The sequence below is a fragment of the Gordionus sp. m RMFG-2023 genome, chromosome 3 (genome assembly GCF_954871325.1).
Source record: "Gordionus sp. m RMFG-2023 chromosome 3, tfGorSpeb1-WG-v2, whole genome shotgun sequence".
In the NCBI taxonomy this organism is placed as follows: Eukaryota; Metazoa; Nematomorpha; class Gordioida; order Chordodea; family Parachordodidae; genus Gordionus; species Gordionus sp. m RMFG-2023.
The window spans coordinates 33,647,517-33,671,774 of record NC_088777.1 but is presented as its reverse complement, the minus strand read 5'-3'; the positions used below and the strand labels follow the sequence as shown (position 1 = coordinate 33,671,774).

Here is a 24,258-nt window from a genome sequence, read left to right as displayed (position 1 = left end):
TGTATAAAATATAATAAAATCCATATAAATTAATCATTTTTTTATTATAAATGCTTCTTACAAAAAATATTATAGTCATTAGTTTTAGTTTATAAAATTATTAACTATAACAATCTTTCTTTCAAATTATTGTTTAAGAAATGCGCTTTTTTTTTTACACAGGGGGTGAGGAGGATATTTTTTATTAGCTAAAAATGATATTTCCTGAAAATAACATATTTCTGAAGGGAGAGGGAATTCCCTCTTGTCTACACCTATTATGATGGACTTAAAGACCTCCAATAAAAATTAATCAGGATAAAATTTTTCTAACAGTGCTCCCTCACTTAACAGAATTCTGATTTGGGTCGATTTTCAAAAATGACCTGTAGTCAAAATAATATTATGTAGGTCACTAGATTTGGCAATTAGAGGATCAATATGTTCAGCCATCTATAAGCAAAATCTCTAGGCTTAATATTATCTTAATCGGGCCATTTTAAAAATCGACCCAATTTTGACTTTTTAATTTATCTTTTAAATATGTATTTAAGTCTAGTCATTTAGAAATACCAAATTTAGTGAAAGCCAAGAAACGCCCCATAGGTCTCCATAACATAATGACTAATTAGTCATACGGGGTACAGGTAAACATGGGAGAGGGGGGCTGAGAGGAAGCCACTCACCCAGCCGTTTATACAGTTTAGAAATAAACCATCACTTTCACTGCATGTAGTAAGCATTTTTATTTTTAAACCGTTATGAAATGTCATGTGAATTTGAAATGTTTATTATATTAGTCAGTGATTGACATGTGTAGTCAGTGTTATTTTGATATATTTAGAGAATAAAAATAGGTCAGAGATGGAGAGTATGAGAGAAAAAGAGGAGTCTTTGAGAGAATATGCTTGTATTGGTGACATCGAAGGTACAACTTATTTAGCTAACTTAGGAATCAACGTTAACTCTCAAAATTCTAACAATGGATGGTAAAAAATATATATTAATAGCTTAAAGTCAAATTAGGACAGCTCTTCATTGGGCTTGTAAAAGAAATCATTTATCCATTGTGGCCTTGTTGTTAAAATATGGAGCGGATAAAACTCTCAAAAGCTTTCATAATCAACTGCCCCATGACCTAACTTATGACCAAAATATCATAAATCTATTGAACACTAGTATTTTAAATTATAAGTTTTATGATTCACTTTTTTTTCATTATAGCAGATAATAAAAAATGTAATATAAGTAATCTCAGTGATAGTGTTAACAAATCACCTGACAATTTGATAATTATTCCTAATTACTTACAAAACCCTAAATTTATTCATGCCAAACCACAAATAAAAGATAGATCATATAAGAGTAACAAGGAAAATTTTGACAAAACTCAAGATCTTAATTCATCAGATAAGGGTATCTATTGCCACTTTTGTGGAAATTATAATTTACTTAAAAATAATCAGATTCATAACTCACATCCATCTACAGATAATACAGGTCTGACATATAATTTTGTTTAAAATATATTTAGTCCCAAACAAATTAGAATATTAAAAATTTAAGTAAAAGTATTTATGGCTTTATAGTATTTTAAGCTAATAGATTAAATATAAGTTTATTTTAGAAAGCTTGTAATAATTGTATATTTATATAAAATACATATTGTTGGTTGAAGATCATAATACCCCATCTCCTCATTTTCGGATTTTCTGGATTAATGTTTTAAAACAATTGGTCATCCTATATGCAGTACCATAAGATGTATGAGTTTTTTTTAAAAAAAGTGTCTGTAAAATAGTAAGTAAACCAATTTCCATATATAATTTTCTAGAGAACTCAAATTTTTATTGGAGAAAGAATAAACTTCACAAAATGTGACAATAGGATATAAACATACCACCAATAGAGGTGTTTCATGTCCCATATCCATTTTTTTCTACTTTACAGGAGAGAATTTTTAAAAATTTCCTTTTGTATTTTAATTATGGAAAGACATTATAGAATAAATTTTTTAGATTATGCTTAGAATTTTAGGTAGGCAAGTTATAATAGAACAAAATAATATAGTTTTATTTAAAAGAATATGTAATATTGTTAAATTTATCTGCTTAAATTAAAATAGAACATTCTACTTTCAAAAAAATTATCTTTATCACCATAAAATCATAATTCTTAAATATAATGCAGTATTTTATTAAAGATTTTAAAATTAATTTTTTTTTATCAGAATCATGAAAAAATTGCATTCCTTTTAGATCTATAACTTTTTTTTATCAGAATCATGAAAAAATTGCATTCCTTTTAGATCTATAACTTTTTTTTATTAAGAAGATTTTTTTTCCTATTGTTAGTTAAGATATTTTCAGATGAAGCCAACTATATAAATTACATGACTTGATTTTTAGAATTATGATTAAGTATATGGAACATTATAATAATATTATATTTTAAAAATAGACATTGAATAATATTAATGTAAAAAATATTTCTTAACTATTTTTATCAGAGACCTGCAGGCCCGGCCCTAAGCCCAGCCCGGCCCTAAACCCAGCCCGGGCAGGGCCGTATTTTAAATTTTTTAAATATTACGGGCCTAAAAAAATTTTTTTTAAACATATCCGGGCCGGGCCGGGCCTAAAAATTTTTTTTAAAAATATATCCGGGCCGGGCTTAAGATTGTTAAACCCGGGCCTTAATATTTTTTATAAAAATTTTTACATTCTGAGTTAATGGTTATAAGATTATATTATATTATAGTTATGATTAATATAATATTGGGTGATGGTTAACACTACCTAACAACCCACAGATCGATCTAATTATTAATTTCCTGCAAATTTATTCAAAGTATTAATATATTTTTTTATAATTCATATCTAAATTTTTACAACATATTTTACCAAAACAATCAAATAAAGGAAAATCTTACATAAGCCCCAATATTCAAGTATTATTAATATATTTTTTTATAATTCATATCTAAATTTTTAGAATATATTTTACCAAAACAATCAAATAAAGGATTATCACTTCTTAAAGTTTGTAATTGATTTTACTTAATATAAAGCATTTTTTAATTGAAAAATTTGTTTTACACAAGTATCATTTTTTTTCTCTGTCCCAAATTCAAGCAATTACGTATGTAGTCAGGGACAGATCGCAAAATGACGGAAAACTATATAAAAGATTATATTAAATTACAAGAGGCTCAGGAAGTAAATGAAATACCATCGACCAGTCAAATTACGACTGTTGTTAAACAAACTGAATCGTTTTATGACAAATGGGGCGATGGTAATTCTGGTAATATGTCAATACCCGATGATGAATATTATAATTACATAAATAATAGATAAAACATTTAAGGTGGATAATTGTTAGAGTGGTGGGCGGCTCATCAAAGCGAATTTCCAATTTTAGCAAAATTGGCAATTCCTGCTTTAAGTGCAAGCTGTGAGCGGAATTTTTCCAGGGAGAATTCTTGAAGAAAGAAGAAGTAATCTTCAACCTGAAAAGGTAGATATGCTTCTCTTTCTTCATGATAATTTGTGAATTTTTAATATCTTTCTTGAGTATAGGGTTTCGTCAATCATGCTGGTTTATTACTTTGCAAACTGTCAAATATTTATTGCATTTATTATATTTACCTTGAGTCATGAAAGTTTTTAATCCAACATTTTTCATTATTTTTTTTTACAATATTATATAATACAATTATCTTCTTTTGTTAAAAATTTATATAAAATAAATTATATTAATATTGTGCAATTAGATTATATTTTCAAAATACTATTTATTATACATGCATTTTTTTAAATAGCGATTTATTTTTATTTTATAAATTAAATACAATATATTATATTCTCTCTCAAAATATTTTCCATTTTTATAGATTAAATATTAGTTTTATTTTTTTAAATGTAATATAAAATATAGTTTATGACAAATATTATTACCATTTTTATGAATATTAGTTTTATTTTTATAAATGCAATATAAAATATAGTATATGCTCAAAATATCCATTTTTATAAATAACAGTTTTATAATTTTTTTCAATATAATATTCTCAAAATATTAGCTTTTTACATGCATTTTTTAAATAATAAGCGATAATACTCGCTGAAAAATATGGTAAAATACCTCATAGGTGAATTTTTGTATATACCAGGTCGAATATAATTTTAAAAAATTCTGAGGGCCTTTAATTTTTAAATCCGGCGGGCCGTAAAAATTTTTTTTAAAATATCCGGGCCGGGCCTAAAAAATTTAAAACCGGGCCGGGCCGTGCAAATGGTACCTCTGCAGGTCTCTGATTTTTATAACTGATATAGAAGTAACAGAATAAATTTATTAAAAAAACATTTCACAAAAAGGTGGATATGAAACACTATAATACTCGGCTAAGATAATCTAACTTCTGATAGGCAAAATAAAAATCGTATAAAATATTTATTTTATATTCTAATTCTAACTAAATTAAGCATTTTTATCAATCTCTAATTAGTTTAATGGATTAGAATAATCACAAATAAAATGTGTTTTTTAAGAAAAATGGATACACATATGGAATATAGATATCATTTATATATTAAAATAAATGGGGAAATTTGCTCATTAATTTTATAATTTTTCAATATTATAACAAAAGATTTCATTATAAAGGCAAGAATAGCTGACTCCATTATTCATGATTTTGTCGAAATACATCTTAACCATCTTTCAAACCAGCATTTAACTCTTGAAGGTTTTGGTCTTGAGTGTCTTAAACAATTGATAACATCGAATTTATATAATCAACCTTTTTTCCAGATTTTAACTGTTAATGATTATAAAAGATGTCGCATTAACATGTCCTTACCTCTTTACCTAGAATTTATCCAAAAAATAGCCCAAACAAATTTTAGCAAACGATCATCCATCCAAGGAGATAAACAGGTTCCCAAAAATGAAAATGACCAATTTCCCTGGAAATACGCAACAAACTTCTTAAAAATTCGCAAATTACCAAACACAGTGCTGACAAAAAACCAACAGTTATCCTCTCTTGAATCCTTTCAGGAGATAGAACTTATACTAGATACACAATTTTACGAAACTATTTTAAAGACTTCAAAAATATCTTCCTTAACCAAAAATGATTATAGTCCTGATTATTCGTTCATTAAAAAGACATCCTGGGTTATAGGGGCCAAAGTTTTTGCTCCCATCAAAAATAAGATAGCACTCGCTTGTTCCAATAAACAATCTACTATAGGACATAATTTTTCTTTCGATTCTCGTAATTTAGATATTAATCACTATAACAGAAAATTGTATAATAATGGAACCAACTTAACAAGTATCATAAATATAAATGATTCTCATCTGACCAATCCAAATGCATCCGATAATCATTTTATCGATTGTGATGATCCCATCATTGAAGAAGAGGCAATTACGGGGAGTAGTCATCCTGATGTACCGTTATACATACCGAATAAGAACAAGTCAGAATCTAAGGCAGGAACTAAACTTCAGCAAAAGCTTTCTGTTTGGTATTAAAATAGACTACTATTGAATATTTAAAAACAACGGGCATTATGCCCTATTTTCGTTTTAGAATTATTTTATTGATGCATGTATTATGACGAGCAATTATAATCACAATATTGTAAAGATATAATCCGGTGCTTTTGGTCTAATTTTTTTAATACCTAATATCACTGAATTATAATTGACCTGTAAAATGTGCTTCCATTAAATTGAATTTTTTTAATTTTAATCAGAATTTTATATTCTTAAAAAACATGAAAAATCCCAAATCCTAATATTTTGTTTTAAAAAATATCGAAATTGTTTTTTAAAATATTTATTACATCTTAAAGGCAGTCGTATTAAACATTTTATAAGTAATCCTCAAAAATCATAATTTTTTATAAAAATTATTTTAATAAATAAATTACGTTAAAAAATTATATATTAAAATAACGTATAAATTATTGCTAAATTGATATTTTTTTTAAAATGATTAGATTATAAAATATTGCGTTAACAACCAACCTCAATTTTCCGTATTTCAAGAAAAAAAAATGTATAGAGGAGCATTCCGATTCTTAGTCGATATCATTATTTAAAATATTTATGCCTTTACATTTTATATTTATTTATTAATTAAATATGTGATCACATTTATATGATAATCTATTTAGATAATTTCTTTTTTACAGTAATGAGAGATGAGAAATTTAGCATTGAGGATACTACATTTTATATTGCCTTATTAGAAAGATTAATTTTAGACTTTTTAGTTAGATTTTGCTTTTGAGCTACGATTTTTTATGGTTAACCAAAAATATATCAAATTAAATTTTAGTTTTAAAAGTATGCTATTCATTGTGCTTAATTTTACTACTGGTATAAGATAATATCAATTCAAATCACATATAAAATATGATATTTTCTGAACTACCAAAATTTTGATTTTTAAAAGAAATTATGTACATCATATTATATGAATAGAATAAGTTGGTTGGTAAAAAACATGTTTGATATATTAAGGAAATTATTATTTTTTATTTTGCTTTGCTATCTTTATCCGGGCTACATACCCCAAAATTAAGTAGTAAGTTATTTGAATCCAAATACGTCCTGTTTTGAGAATTAGCGATCTAAATATATGCATAAAATGCATTTACCAAAAGTATATTTTCATAAAAAAGTATATAAAATAGCGAACTTAACAATTTTAATCTAAATGAAAACAAAAAAAGGGGGAACGGATAATTTAATAAAAAAATGTGTAATATTAAAATCGAACTTAGAATTAAAAGAAAAAATAACCAATTAACAATTCAACCAGATTCTCATTCCATTTAAATCAATTGCAAGATTATCATAGCAATTCTGAATTATATATAAGTGAAATGGCTCATAATACTGACATACAAATAACTTATTCCAATTAAATTAAAAAATTTTAATCGCAAAAATGTAATCTTGATTTTTACTGTTCTAGCTATATTTTGTGCGGCTGTTATCCTTCTAAGTTTCAAGTACCCGGGATTTTTCGAAACGGCTTCACCTATGTTCTGATCGACCCAGGGGATAAGATTAGAGTTAAGGATATTGAGTATTAAAATATTGGGTATAAAGAAAGACTATCTTATTATCCAAAAAGTCAATTTAGCATTTGAAAGGTGTCCACCAGCTTTAATATAAAATAAGTGTAACTCCTTAAAATTAACCTAGTATTCGATAAAGTAGTTAGGTGTTCAGCTATAAAATAAAATGTTATGAAAAGTTAGTTAAGCGTTATATTTTTTTAAAAAAAATAAAATTGTCGCCAACCATTCCCCTAAAGGTGAGGAGTGATTTGCGCATTAAATGTTTCAATTTGAAATAAAAGGTGTGATAAATATCGAATTCTATAGCATTTTATCTTCGTTAATAATATTTACCAACCTAATCTGTCACTTTTAACTTAATTATTAATTACAAAATTATTTCAACTCTTCCTTTAATTAATTTAAAAAAGGATATCAATTTAGCGGCTTCAGCTTCGCCTTCTGCCTGAACAATTTTCTGTTGCTTTTCTTGTATGGCTCTCTCCACTACGAATGCTGCTCTTTGAGCCTCTTGTTGAGCTACCTACATTGAGAAAAACATTGATGATTTACATTTAGGAAAAAAGAAGATGTTAGAATATTGGGGAAATATAAATATTTCATTTTATTATATAAAGTAAAAATATTATGAATTGTACATATTCAAACTGGATTAAAATATTTTAAATTTGATCAAATCAAATTTTTTTATCTCATCTTTATTATTCTTATTTGAAAATTTTAATTAAATTTATAAATATTCAAATAATATTTTTAAGTAATAATAACTTTCATATAGGTATATTTTATCAAATTTCTAATGTTTTGGAGAAAATTACATGCTGACATGCTTTTAATTCTTTATGAAGTATTTGCTTAGAGGTATATAACGATTTGGGTTTTAGCTAGGCTGTACATACTTTTGGCTGTATGGGTGAACAGGTTAAAAATTTAAACAGTGAGCAGATTAAAAATGTTTTTAAAACATTGGACAAGGTGACTAGTTTATAAATTTAAACTATTTTTGGGGAAAAATGAAAAACGGGTTTATATTCATTTAAAAAATTTTTATTTTATAATATTGTATACATTAGAATAAAAAGCCAAACCAACTAATCAAATGTTAATACATTGAGCAGACAGCTTAAACAAATTTTTTAGTAAATAGGCTGGCGTGCGAGTCAATTACTTTACTGGCAGAGGGATGAGATTTTAAAATTTTAAACAATGGGCAGGTTCTTCCTTTAAAAAAGCCAAACTTTTTACATTCCAACAACTATGTGCTTTCGGATTTATAACCCATCCATTACTGACCTCTAGATAGACTATCTTAATGATCTAAGTTACAATTTTTTTGATGATTAATAATTTATTTGGAATTTTAAAAATTACAATGTAACTTTATAAAAAACAAAGTACAGAAAAAATTATTTTATATACGAGATAAAATTTAAAAAAAGGAAAATTATGCTTTAAAAAGGGAGGAGCGTAATTAAGAAAAGCATAATTGAATCCCTAAAAAGGAGCTGCATTTATATCTTTCGATTTATATTTTGTCGTATAAGTAGATTGGGTTCCAATGTTTGAATTCAGATTTTATGAGTAAAGTTTTTTTAAAAAAAATAAAGGCGTTTGGAGTAAATAGTGCATTTATAGATGTGATTATTAGGGCTGTGCCGGATTGACACCGATATTTAGCGTTTTCCAAAAATATCGGATCGGGTCGATACCTGTTAAAACCCGATCCGATCTTTTTACTTTTTTTTGTTATTTTATTTTATGTTATGTATATTTATTTTACATAATATTTTCTAAATAATTTTTTTTAAACAATGCAAATGCATAACACCTAGAGAACTGCACGGGCTGTCCGTAGCCCTACCCGAACCTCGGGTCGGGTTCGGACATTTAAAAAAAAATTTCTCGGGTTCGGGCTCGGGTTGTAAAAGCTGTCCGACCCGAAAATAAATAATAATATTAATATCTTAAATAGTCAGTATAATTTATAATATTATTTATAAAATCATACTATTTAATATTTATCACATTTTAGAATTAAAATGTCAATCATATTAACATGTCATGTCATGACATTATTAATTATTATTTTTTAAACCTAACAACCGGATACCAAACTATTTTATCACTAAATTGTGTGTTTCCCGTGAATTATAAGATAAGACATATTATATGTACTAAAGATAAGTTTTATTCATTATTTATTATTTATCTAGCCTATACATTGTCTTTTTTAGCATTTGTTTTAAAAAATTTCCATATAAAATTTAAGATTGGGATTTGATTCAGGGGAACTTACTTCTATAATTTAAATTTCACTAGCATAAATGTTAATCATCCTAGAAATTAAAAAATATTATATAAAATTGGTAATGATATTCTAAGTTACATTTATATATAAAATATAATCTTTACTTATTTCGTTTTGGTATTATTATTTTTTTATCTATCTACCTTAATATGAGTTGTAAATTTTCTAGCTAATTTTGGTTGTCAATATTTTAAAATATGGCAGAAAAAAATTAGGAAATAAATACAAGATTCTCAAAGAAAATAAGATGTATACTGTGATATATAAAATTTAAAACATGAATATTAAAAAGAATCTGTATCTGTATCTTTTGTCAAGAAATTGAAAAAGATACAAGATTCTTTTCAGAATTAAGGATCTTAGATACAGATATTAGTAGTTATTAAAAATGTCAAAATATACTGAGTACAAGATATAAAGGGATCTTGTATCATGTATCTTAGATACAAGTATTCGCAGTACTGCCCAACTCTGTTTATTTCAATCTAATTGATTAAAGTCATTTTAAATATTTTTTTTAGATTTTAGACACAGCCATATTAAAAAAATTATCTCAATGGATGCAAAATTAAAAAGAATTGGTGAAAAGATTAAGACAAAAGAGTATGAAGTAAGGGAGAATCTTAATGGAAAATCCGATGTATGGAAGAAATTTTCATTTATATATGATGAAAATAAAGAAAAGCTTAATTATGTCATTTGTATTAAATGCAATATATAATTCAATAACAACAGGTTAAATATTTATACATAAAATATGATCTTATTAAATTATTTTAGGCACAAATCAACTTAAAAGACATAAATGTGTATATACAAATACAAGTACAACAGCAGAGAGTAAAAAGACACAATTAACAATTGATAGTCTTTTTGGTACTGATCCGAAAAAACTCAAAAGTTGTACAAAATTGAAAAAAGAGTGCACAAAGGTGCTTACTATGTTTTGTGGACGTGATTTGAGATCATTTGATATAATTCATGGGGAAGGCTTTGTTGATTGTTGCCAATATTTTGCCAAAAGTATTTTAGCTCTTAAATTCCTGGCTATCCCTGCTTCGTCGGCTAGCAGTGAAAGGGCGTTTTCAGCTGCTGGTAGGGTCTTTGAGGAGAGAAGGACTCGTTTAAAGCCAGATAAACTGGACGCCTCTTTATTTATATATCATAATTATTCACTTTGTGATAATTTTGATAATGATATTGATGAGGTCAATATAATATAATATGTTCATTATATTTTTTATATATTTATTAACTTTTATATCATATCTATATTTGCATAAATGATGCTTATTGTATTATATAATCGTTATAATTTTTAAATTCGCTTGTATATTAATCGTTTTATAATATTTTTTACAAATTTAATAAAATGCAACTTAATATATATCTTGAATAGATTATGGCCGTCAAATAAACTTTTATTTAAGGTGGCTGAACTGAATAAATACACATAAATTTTTTTTTGGCTATTATAATATTAAAACTTAAATTGCAAAATTTTATTCGGGTCGAGCTCGGGTCGGGTTGGACTAAAAAATGTGTACTCGGGCTCGGGTCAGGCTCGGACAAAAAAATCTTTTAAATTCGGGCTCGGGTTGCGAAAAAATTACTTTGCAGTTCTCTAATAACACCCCTTAAATTTTATTTATTTTTTAAAATAGATTTATAATATTTTAAAAGTTTTTTTATAAAAATAGAAAGAACACCCAAAGTTTTATTTATTTTAAATATTTTTAAATAACGCCAATTTTATTATTTATATTTTAAAAAGAATTTTTTAAATATGGTATCTAAATTATGGAAATATTTTATTTAAAAAATCTAATATATTATAATTTTATATATTAAATATTCCAATTTTATAATTCATACCAACTGGATATATTATTAAATATATTTATTTTATCTATTATAATATAATTTTTAAAATTATTGTAGAAATAAAAAAATTAAATTAAATGCATCGATTTTTTGCCTAAAAAATATTGATTTCTTAATTACATTTGGTTCAAAGGAGGGGGGGGGGTGAGAAATCAATATAATTATCGGATCGGTTTTGAACCAGTATCGGAAAATATGTGGATCGGCAAAGCCCTATTTTTTTGTATTTATTTTTTTAATTTCTGATAGAATAGGGTGTTTTACTAATGAAAGTCGGTTAAAGTATAGCCTTATCAAGGGTGTAGGTAATACTTGCTTGGGGAAACTAGGGACTGCACTTTTTTAAAAAATTGCATATATTGATCATATTCTTTTCACCATGTGCTAATGATACTAATGGAATTCATGAATAAACAATTTAGAATATGAATTTGGTATTATGTGTGTAATTTATTAAAGTAACATTTATATCATTTTTAATAAATGACTAAATAAAAGAACAATTCATCTAAAATGCTAATTTTCAAATAACAAATCTCCAAGAAACTATTAGGAAAACTACATCTGAAAGAATAGCGTATTGTAAATATCTATTATAAAAATCCTCAAAAAATGTCAATCAAATTTAGCCAATAGTATTCTTTTAAAAAATATTTGTCCAATAAAAATCATTATATCTTATTCGGGCTAATGATAATATCATACCAAATTAAAACATTCATACACTTACCATTTCCTTCAGTTCACATATCAAAGCAATGGTATCCAACAACCAAGTATAATTTTTTCAGTTTTTTTATAATTATATTATTTTTTATAAATTAGATGCTTCAACAAAACCCAATTACCAAAATAAGAAAAAACAAACCAAGTTAAAAAGCAGAATAAGCAAAATGCATTGTTACCATCATTTCAGAGGTATGTGATGCTATATGGAAAACTTTAAAAGATATTCATATGCCAGTTCCAACAAGAGAACATTGGAAGAAGGTATTATAAATTTAGATATCAATATATTTTTAGATTGCACAAAAATATTTTGGGAAACATGGATTTCCAAACTGCCTTGGCTCATTAGATGGTAAGCACATATCTGGAAAACAAAGTGATGGTGGCACTTAGAAATAGTATTTTATATAAAAGTAAATTTTTAATATTAATAAATAATTTTTAATTATTTTAGAATTAGAAAAACCTATATCAAATAATATCATTGTCTGATCTAGCCTTCACCTTAAAAAACTTATAAAACCTTATCCTATGAAAAATACCAGTCCAGAAGTAAAACATTATAAGTTAAGTAGTGACTGAATGCACATTTGGTATAAGTACTGATAAGTTTGCCATTAATTCTAAAGCTATAAAGTGCTCAGTTGGAAATGCCTATAAAATATATTATTGATTATGATAAAATTGAATAAACACCTATATCATACCTATTCCTGAAAATTTAGGGATCAGTAGAACTTTTAATGCATCAAGTACCAATTCAAGAGGAATCAGATATTAATTTAAAGACTATTTTAATTCCTGAATTTATGTATAAATTTAACATTTTATATCATTATATATTAAACTAGCTGATAGCCCATCAAGATTGATGAGGGAATCATAATTTTCTCCTTTATTCAATGATGGATAAATTAGAAATTTTCCTATTTTATGAGATCTTATTCAGAAATTTATATTTATTATGATCAGGGGTTATTTTAAATTTTTTAATTATTTTTAATGAAATATGTTTATGAAATTTTTTAGATTATAAATTGCTAGTGAGACGACTAACTAATAGTTTTATTCGAAAAATTCGATTAAAAACTTTAGCAACTAAATTAGTCTATTAGTCGAAGAACTAATTAAGTCGACTAAAAGAACTAATTAAGTCGACTAAATTAAGTCATAATCGTTATTTTTGAACTTTTTTTATATTTTTTAGGTAGAAATATATGTTATAAAGATGTAAAAATAAAATTTCAGTGAAGATGTACCATCATAGAAAAATATTAATTATCAAAATCGTTATTTTTGAAAAGTAAATAGGTAAAAATATACATATTGTGAATGTGTTAAAATAAAATTTCAGTGAAGATGTACCATAGAAGAGTGACAATTGTCATATTCGTTATTTTTTAACTTTTTTGAATTTTTTAAAAATAGGTAAGAATATATATAAGATTTTAAAATAAAATTTCAGTGAAGATGTACCATAGAAAAGTGACAATTGTCATAATCGTTATTTTTTAACTTTTGAGTTTTTTTAAAACAAATAGGTAAAAATATGTATTGTAAAGATGTTAAAATAAAATTTCAATGAAGATGTACCATAGAAAAGTGACAATTGTCATAATCGTTATTTTTTAACTTTTTTGAATTTTTTTAAAGTAAATAGGCAAAAATATATATTGTAAAGATATTAAAATAAAATTTCAGTTAAGATGTACCATTCCCCGAATACTACGGTACCCCCTTGGCAGATTACATAATTCATCTAAGAGGAAGGAACAAAAAGGATGATTCAGAATTAAAATCTAAAATTATACAGCTACTAGAATATAATAATGGATTGACGATAAAAAATATAGTGGAAAATTTACCACCTCATCTCAAAATGAGTGATTCGGGAATATCTAGATGCCTTAAATCAATGGGATGGAGCAGGAAAAGGGTTTAAAAAAGAACCCGATATACGGAATTCCCCAGTTATAAATATTCGCTAAGAATATTGCCTAAATATGATGAACGTGCCATTTCAAAATATATTCTATTTAGATGAAACAGGCTTCAATTCCCACTATGGATGGGCACCTCTGGGTAAGAGGCCATCCGTCAAACTCCCTCCTTCAAAGGGGAAAAACGTATCGGTTTTATGCACCATAGGAATTAATGGTTTCAAAAAATACATGATTATAGACGGGGCATTTACATCAATAAAATTCAAAACTTACCTGGATGAATTATCATACATTTTACCGTTGAATTCGCTAATAATAATAGATAATGCCCCCATTTACCGAGCTCATATAATAACTGAAAACTATCAAAATATAGTATACCTTCCACCCTATTCCCCTCAATTAAACCCCTTGAGAATTTTTTTGGCGTTTTGAAAAATCAGTATCGTTCTATATATCCCAAACCCAAAACAGAATTCATATAATTGAGGCAATTACTAGCCTATTACTTAATTTCACTAATTTCAATTTCACAGCCTTATATTCACATACGATACGATATATCGAAGAGGGAATCCGATCTATTCCTTTGAACAATTAATTTAATAAATTATTACACTAGATTATTATATAATATAGATATATTTTTTCGTTATATTATGTGCAATACAAATAGAAAAATAAATATTTTTTGATCTTTTATTATGTAAATAAAATATAATATACATTAAATAAAGATTTCACAAGTCATTTTCGAAACTTTAATATAAGAAAGGTAAATTTTATAGAAAATAAAATAAACAATGACGAAATAAGTTAAAAATGATCATATGAAAAAAGTGTTTATAAAAAAAAAGTTTCTGGATAATATTATATTTTATTTATTTTGTTCTTTTTTTATAATTTTTATTTTTTTAATAAAAAAGGAAACGTTACTCGCAGACGATGAGTTTCAAACTGTCATTGGCCATAGGCTTGGTTGTCTTATCCCTTCTGTGGACACCTGTGCTGCCTGTCAGAAACAGGTTGATCCTTTCTCTAGATATTGTTTCTCGTGCCTCAAAGTCAGTGGCCGTTTCCTGAGGCACGACAACCTTAATAGATTAATCGGCAAAGCCTTGATTTCGGCCGGTTTCTCCAATAGTTTGGAGCCATTAGGTCTCCTAAATGCAGACGGTAAGCGCCCCGACGGCATGTCTACTTGGCACAGCAGCAAAAGACTTGTCTGGGACGTCTCTTGTGCTACCTCCTTTCCGGCTAACGGAAATACCGACCCCTTGGAACTACAAGAAACCAATAAGTTTAATAAATATAGATTCCTCCCTAATTCTTTTATATTTATTCCCCTAATTTTTAGCGTCCTTGGAAACCCCGGTCCCCAATCCCTAAAGTTCTTAAATTAATTGGGTAGAAGAATTTCGTTAAGTACAGGGGTCAAAAACGAGTCCCTATCTCTTAAACAAAAAGTTCAATTTGAAATCCTAAAGGGGAACTACAAATGTTTCTTCGTAACACTCCCATTTCCCTCCTAGTTTATCAAATATAGTTATTTATTATATATTAAAAACTGTTTTGTTAATTTTATTTAAATTTTGCATCGCAACTATATTTAGATTTTAACTACAAAAAAATATTTTTCGTTATAATTAAACAATTATGTTTTAAATATCTAATATATAATTTTTTTCCGATTATGTATTTCATATTATGTTTATATATGTTAGCGGCAATGTGAAATATTCGCCAATGTATACATTGCCGGAATATTTTCGGCAATGTGAGGTAGTGGTAGGCAGGGTAATTTTGTTATTTCGGCAATATATACTTTGCCGAAATAACCAGGCAATGTATTCTATTTTACAAATTAATAAATTTATTATTTATTTTAGATTTATTAATTATTATTTAATATTAATTTATTATTATAAATTTATTTTAAATTTTTTTTAAAATATATTTTAATTTGTTACAATATATTTTTTGATTGATATTTTTTTTAAATATATTTTGATAGCTAATTTTTTTATTTTTTGTGATATATGTTTTTTTAATAAATTTTTTTAAATATATTTTTTTGATTGATATTTTTTTTTAAATATATATTTTTTTTCTTGATATATCTTTTGATCGCTAATTTTTTTATTTTTTGTGTTATATGTTTTTTTAATAAATTTTTTTAAATATATATTTTTGATTGATATTTTTTTTTATATTTTATTTTTGTATTATATGATTTTTTTAATAAATTTTTTAAATATATTTTTTTGATTGATATTTTTTTTTATATTTTTTGATCGCTAATTTTTTTAATTTTTGTGTTATATGATTTTTTTAATAAATTTTTTGATTAATGTTTTTTAATATATTTTTTTAATAAATTTTTTTAAATATATTTTTTTGATATTTTTTAATATATATTTTTAAAATGATTATTATATATTTATATTTTACGTAATTTTATCTATTATATATCTTTTGATAGATAATTTTTTAGGTAATAGTGACAAATGTCATAATCGTTATTTTTGAACTTTTTTGAGTTTTTTTAAAGCAAATAGATAAAAATATTTTTGCAAATATGTTAAATTAATATTTCAGTGAAAGTGTACTATAGAAAAGTGACACTTGTCATAATCGTTATTTTTGAACTTTTTTTAAAGTAAATGGGTAAAAATATGTTTTATAAACATGTTAAATTAATATTTCAGTGAAAGTGCACTATGGAAAAGTGACAATTGTCATAATCGTTATTTTTGAACTTTTTTTAGATTTTTTAATGTAAATGGGTAAAAATATGTTTAGTAAATATATTAAATTAAAGTGAAAGTGTACTATGGAAAAGTGACAATTGTCATAATTGTTATTTTTAAACTTTTCTTAGATTTTTTAAAGTAAATGGGTAAAAATATGTTTAGTAAACATATCAAATTAATATTTCAGTTAAAGTGTACTATGGAAAAGTGACAATTGTCATAATCGTTATTTTTGAACTTTTTTTAAAGTAAATGGGTAAAAATATGTTTTGTAAACATGTTAAATTAATATTTCAGTGAAAGTGTACTATGGAAAAGTGATAATTGTCATAATCGTTATTTTTGAACTTTTTTTAAAGTAAATGGGTAAAAATATGTTGTAAATATGTTAAATTAATATTTCAGTGAAAGTGTACTATGGAAAAGTGACAATTGTCATAATCGTTATTTTTGAACTTTTTTTAAAGTAAATGGGTAAAAATATGTTTTGTAAACATGTTAAATTAATATTTCAGTGAAAGTGCACTATGGAAAAGTGACAATTGTCATAATCGTTATTTTGAACTTTTTTAAAGTATATCGGTAAAAATATGTTTTATAAACATCTTAAATTAATATTTCAGTGAAAGTGTACTATGGAAAAGTGACAATTGTCATAATCGTTATTTTAAAACTTTTTTTAAAGTAAATGGGTAAAAATATGTTTTGTAAACATGTTAAATTAATATTTCAGTGAAAGTGTACTATGGAAAAGTGACAATTGTCATAATCGTTATTTTAAAACTTTTTTTAAAGTAAATGGGTAAAAATATGTTTTGTAAACATGTTAAATTAATATTTCAGTGAAAGTGTACTATGGAAAAGTGACAATTGTCATAAATGTTATTTTTGAACTTTTTTTAGTTATTTTAAAGTAAATTGGGAAAAATATGTTTTGTAAACATGTTAAGTTAATATTTCGGTGAAGGTGTAATATAGAAAAGTGACAATTGTCCTAATCGTTATTTTTGAACTTTTTTAAAGTAAATGGGTAAATATATGTTTTGTAAACATGTTTAATTAAAATTTCAGTGAAAGTGTACTATGGGAAAATGGCAATTGTCATAATCGTTATTTTTGAACTTTTTTAAGATATTTTAAAGTAAATAGGTAAAAATATGTTTCGTATGCATGTAAAATTATTATTTCAGTGAAAGTGTACTATTGAAAAGTGACAATTGTCATAATCGTTATTTTTGAACTTTTTTTAAAGTAACTAGGTAAAAATATGTTTTGTAAACATATTAAATTAAAATTTCAGTTTAGATATATTTTATATTTTTAAGTCACTAACAGTAATATCAACAATAAAATTCCTAAATTCGCTTTTATTTATATATTAAAAATTAATGATGAGATATTTTCCTGCAAATCGTCATTCCTTGGTTTGATTAAATTCAAGATTTTATTTTTAAACATCTATTACTTTAAATGAAAATAAATTCCACTATTATGATTAAATTTTAATCTTCATAACATCCGGAAATGTTTTTTTAATATAATTTATAATAGTAGGCCAATATAAGATTAAAATAATTGTAAGATTAATTTATTTTTTCCTAACATGTTAACTACAAAATATATTTAAATATAGAATCCTGCATCGGTTATTTGTATATCAACTAACTATAATATCTTTGACTTATTTATTTCAATTCTGTGAGTAAATATAAATATTTATTCACTTTAGTGAACGATCTGAAATTACAAGTTAGAGCTACTATTGAAATTTAAATCTATCAAAGTATTAAATAGCCTTTCAAAAATGAATATAATTACGAAATTAATTTTAGCATTTTCAAAGTTAGCCCTCATATTTATATTTATTTTAAACAATTACTAAGATTATACACCAAACATTCTAAGTTTATCTAAGTTTTTTTCGAAAAATAAAGCCTTTAGATATTATTTTTTTTACTATATTTTATTGAATTATGCTAGGCTCTCTCTTTGAATGCCTTTGGCCAATTTATGTTTTAAATTTTCCTCGGGTTTATAATATTTTTTTAAAATATTTTTCACAAATTTTATAAGGTCATTATTTTTATTTATTTTTTTATATTTTTGTAACATAATATACGCACTTTTAGTTAATTGATAGGGGTAAATTCTCTATTATTTTAAATAAAATTTACCAAATCTAATATGTTTACAAAACATATTTTTACCCATTTACTTTAAAAAAACTCAAAAAAGTTCAAAAATAACGATTATGACAATTGTCACTTTTCCATAGTACACTTTCACTGAAATATTAATTTAACATGTTTACAAAACATATTTTTACCCATTTACTTTAAAAAAAGTTCAAAAATAACGATTATGACAATTATCACTTTTCCATAGTACACTTTCACTTAAATATTAATTTAACATGTTTACAAAACATATTTTTACCCATTTATTTTAAAAAAACTCAAAAAAGTTCAAAAATAACGATTATGGCAATTGTCACTTTTCTATAATACACTTTCACTAAAATATTAATTTAAACATGTTTACAAAACATATTTTTACCAATTTACTTTAAAAATCTTAAAAAAGTTCAAAAATAACTATTATGACAAATGTCACTTTTCCATAGTACACTTTCACTGAAATATTAATTTAATATGTTTACAAAACATATTTTTACCCATTTACTTTAAAAAATCTAAAAAAATTCCAAAAATAACGATTATGACAATTGTCACTTTTCTATAGTACACTTTCACTGAAATATTAATTTAACATATTAACAAAACATATTTTTACCCTTCAAAAAAGTTTAAAAATAACGATTATGACAATTGTCACTTTTCTATAGTACACTTTCACTGAAATATTAATTTAACATGTTTACAAAACATATTTTAACCCATTTACTTTAAAAAATCTCAAAAAAGTTCAAAAATAACGATTGTCACTTTTCCATAGTACACTTTCACTGAAATATTAATTTCATATGTATACAAAACATATTTTTACCTATTTACTTTAAAAAATCTTAAAAAAGTTCAAAAATAACGATTATGACAATTGCCATTTTCCCATAGTACACTTTCACTGAAATTTTAATTAAACATGTTTACAAAACATATTTTTACCCATTTACTTTAAAAAAACTCAAAAAAGTTCAAAAATAACGATTTGGACAATTGTCACTTTTCTATAATACACCTTCACCGAAATATTAACTTAACATGTTTACAAAACATATTTTTACCCATTTACTTTAAAAGATCTTTAAAAAGTTCAAAAATAACGATTATGACAATTGTCACTTTTCCATAGTACACTTTCACTGAAATATTAATTTAACATGTTTACAAAACATATTTTTACCCATTTACTTAAAAAAAGTTTTAAAATAACGATTATGACAATTCTCACTTTTCCATAGTACACTTTCACTGAATATTAATTTAAGATGTTTATAAAACATATTTTTACCCATTTACTTTAAAAAAAGTTCAAAATAACGATTATGACAATTGTCACTTTTCCATAGTGCACTTTCACTGAAATATTAATTTAACATGTTTACAAAACATATTTTTACTCATTTACTTTAAAAAAACTCAAAAAAGTTCAAAAATAACGATTATGACAATTGTCACTTATAGTACACTTTCACTGAAATATTAATTTAACATGTTTACAAAACATATTTTTACCCATTTACTTTAAAAAAAGTTCAAAAATAACGATTATGACAATTATCACTTTTCCATAGTACACTTTCACTGAAATATTAATTTAACATGTTTACAAAACATATTTTTACCCATTTACTTTAAAAAAACTCAAAAAAGTTCAAAAATAACGATTATGACAATTGTCACTTTTCCATAGTACACTTTAACTGAAATATTAATTTGATATGTTTACAAAACATATTTTTACCCATTTACTTTAAAAAATCTAAGAAAAGTTTAAAAATAACAATTATGACAATTGTCACTTTTCCATAGTACACTTTCACTTTAATTTAACATGTTTACAAAACATATTTTTACCCATTTACTTTAAAAAAACTTAAATAAGTACAAAAATAACGATTATGACAATTGTCACTTTTCCATAGTGCACTTTCACTGAAATATTAATTTAACATGTTTACAAAACATATTTTTACCCGTTTACTTTAAAAAAACTCAAAAAAGTTCAAAAATAACGATTATGACAATTGTCACTTTTCTACACTTTCACTGAAATATTAATTTGATATGTTTACAAAACATATTTTTACCCATTTACTTTAAAAAAGTCTCAAAAATAACGATTAAAAATGACAATTGTCACTTTTCCATAGTACACTTTCACTGAAATATTAATTTAATATGTTTACAAAACATATTTTTACCCATTTATTTTAAAAAATCTAAAAAAAGTTCAAAAATAACGATTATGACAATTGTCACTTTTCCATAGTGCACTTTAACTGAAATATTAATTTAACATGTTTATAAAACATATTTTTACACATTTACTTTAAAAAAACTCAAAAAAGTTCAAAAATAACGATTATGACAATTGTCACTTTTCTATAGTACACTTTCACTGAAATATTAATTTAACATATTTACAAAAAATATTTTTATCTATTTGCTTTAAAAAAACTCAAAAAAGTTCAAAAATAACGATTATGACATTTATCACTATTACCTAAAAAATTATCTATCAAAAGATATATAATAGATAAAATTACGTAAAATATAAATATATTATAATCATTTTTAAAATATATATTAAAAAATATCAATCAAAAAAATATATTTAAAAAAATTTATTAAAAAAATATATTAAAAAATATCAATAAAAAAAATATATTTAAAAAAATTTATTAAAAAACATCAATCAAAAAAATTTATTAAAAAAATCATATAAACAAAAATTAAAAAAATTAGAGATCAAAAGATATATCAAATATAAATTTTAAAAAAAATATCAATTAAAAAAATATATTAAAAAAAAATCATATAAACACAAAAAATAAAAAAAATATCAATCAAAAAAATATATTTAAAAAAATTTATTAAAAAAACATATAACACAAAAAATAAAAAAATTACCGATCAAAAAGAAAAATATCAATCAAAAAATATATTGTAACTGTAATATTTCGACCGATGGCTCCCCCAGTCTGAATGGGAAAAATACAGTCCGTGATCGGGGGTCCGGGATGGTCGATGACGGGATCCAGGGGGCCGGGTTTTATCGATTTAGTCCTGGAATCACTTGGACAACGTAGTTAAAATAATATTCAAAGTTTATTCAACAAAGTAAAATTACAAAAAAATATCAATTTACAAAACGAACGAAAATAATTAATGATCCAAAAAGGTGTTTTGTTTTCAACCTTTATAACTTTTAAAACAAAAAGGAAAAAAAAAGTTGTTATTTAATCGCGATACAATCATTCATGAAACTGGTAAGAACCAGTTTCAAATGCAATATAAAAATAAGGTATAATATATCAATTTCATAACAAAATAAAGGAAGATGGGAAAACAAAAGAAACAAGTAGAAAAAAAAGAAATAAGTTGTACGGGACAAAGGGGGGAGGGGGTAGAACATAACACTAACAAATTAAAATATATTTTAAAAAAAATATCAATCAAAAAATATATTGTAACAAATTAAAATATATTTAAAATTAAAATATAATATTAATCTTAAAAAATTATTAATAATAACGAAAAAATTATTAATAATATAATATTACAAAAATTACACATTGCCTGGTTATTTCGGCAATGTATACTTTGCCGAAATAACAAAATTACCCTGCCTACCACTACCTCACATTGCCGCTAACATATATATATATTGATTTGTGTAATATTTATTAGTTAACAACATATTTTTATTTTTTTACTTATTTTGATTTTACAATATTAATAACATTAAAAAACAATTAATTTTTAAAATGTTGAATATAGATCCTTTTCCTTATTTTATAAAGTTAATATTCAAATTTGACTTATTCGCAAAATATTTTTATATTCTTATTATTGTAAAACTTATTTATATTTTATTTTAATTTGTTATATTAAATTTTATATTAAACACTAAAAATAAAGCAAAAATAAGTTAATTAAATTGTTTATATTTTTAATAATAATTTTTCTCCAAGATAAAAAAAATAAATAACTTAAAATATTTTTATTCTTATTATCGTCTAGCTGGCACCAAAGGGGAGGGAAATAATTTTATTTTTTTGATATAAAATTCATTGTTTTTTAAATAATTTTTTTTACCAAGGCGGGGGGGGGGGGGGGTATTTTTATTTTTTAAGAAAAGATTTTAATTTTTAGAATATACTGATATAATAAAAAGATTAATTTTAAGAATAGTATTGTAATTGTAAAATTTTAAATCATGATTTAAATCAGAGACCTTTAGAGGTACCAATTTTTATTTTTTAAGAAAAGATATTAATTTTTAGAATATACTGATATAATAAAAAGATTAATTTTAAGAATAGTATTGTAATTGTAAAATTTTAAATCATGATTTAAATCAGAGACCTTTAGAGGTACCAATTTTTATTTTTTAAGAAAAGATATTAATTTTTAGAATATACTGATATAATAAAAAGATTAATTTTAAGAATAGTATTGTAATTGTAAAATTTTAAATCATGATTTAAATCAGAGACCTTTAGAGGTACCATTTGCAAGGTTCTGCAGGGTTTTTTTAAAAAAAAAATTAGATTTGGGCTGGGTGGGGCCGAATATTTTTTTAAGAAAATTCGGGAGGGTCGGGTGGGCCTTAGAATTTTTTTTATATAAATTTATCAATTTTATGATTAATTTTTTATGTAAAATATAAATATTTTATTTATAGAAACTAGATACCATATAATAAATATCGTTTAATTAGAGAAATTATACAAATCAATTTCTGTATTTAAATTAATTCGAGCCGGCCGGTATATTTTTTAAAAAAAAAATTTCGTTTCGTCTGGGTAAACTTTTTTAAAAATATTTCGGGGCGGGCCGAGACTGAAAATAGGCCCAATGCAGATCACTAATTCAAAGCTATTATTTGAATATTTTGTTATATAATATTATAACCTTCTTATATCAATTATATTGACTTCAATATAATTGCAAAATATTAGAAGTTAAATTACATAATTATAAAATAGTATAGGGGATACTAGGGTTAGGTAAACCCAGGGGCTTGGAAAACCATTTAATCTCATTTTAAAATTAAATAAACCAGAAGGTTAAAATTTTATCCTAATATAGTTTTCATTAATAAATGATTGCTAAAATTTTATTTAGAAATAAAATTTTTAAAAGATTTTTACATGACAGAATTTTAATTTTTACTAAAATATATAATAATTTATATATTTTAAATTTTATTGAAAAGTTTATAAACTCTTCTATAAATTGAATAAATTTTATGAGTATTTATGAAATCTAGATATTATTTCAATCTTGATTTGTCAATTTAGAGCTAGCGAGGTTTGCGAAACCATACACGTCAATTATGGCAGTTAATAATAAATGGCGTAGGCT

The 24,258-nt window shown here is 24.2% G+C and overlaps 2 protein-coding genes across 7 annotated transcripts in view; one reads left to right on the top strand and one right to left on the bottom strand.

Moving 5' to 3' along the window:
• The first annotated feature begins 794 nt into the window (after positions 1-794).
• On the top strand, positions 795-7,734 carry LOC135925863 (uncharacterized). 6 transcript variants are annotated; one of them, XM_065461394.1, is made up of 5 exons: positions 795-968; positions 1,006-1,157; positions 1,207-1,479; positions 4,634-5,519; positions 7,499-7,734. In XM_065461394.1, exons 1-5 carry the CDS (start codon positions 844-846, stop codon positions 7,509-7,511), a joined length of 1,449 nt encoding a protein of 482 aa, XP_065317466.1. In that variant the 5' UTR covers positions 795-843; the 3' UTR covers positions 7,512-7,734. The 6 variants fall into 6 exon arrangements, with proteins under 6 accessions (XP_065317466.1, XP_065317468.1, XP_065317465.1 ...); XM_065461396.1 differs by having other exon boundaries at positions 1,204-1,395; XM_065461393.1 differs by having other exon boundaries at positions 1,204-1,479.
• Positions 6,282-24,258, bottom strand: part of LOC135925864 (prohibitin-2-like) — a 33,479-nt gene continuing 15,502 nt past the window's right edge. The window contains exons 6-8 of the mRNA XM_065461399.1: positions 7,504-7,611; positions 6,972-7,049; positions 6,282-6,632 (exon numbers count right to left, since the gene is read on the bottom strand). Coding sequence (XP_065317471.1) covers positions 6,537-6,632; positions 6,972-7,049; positions 7,504-7,611 — 282 coding nt within the window. The 3' untranslated portion in view covers positions 6,282-6,536. The remainder of the gene's footprint in view (positions 6,633-6,971; positions 7,050-7,503; positions 7,612-24,258) is intronic.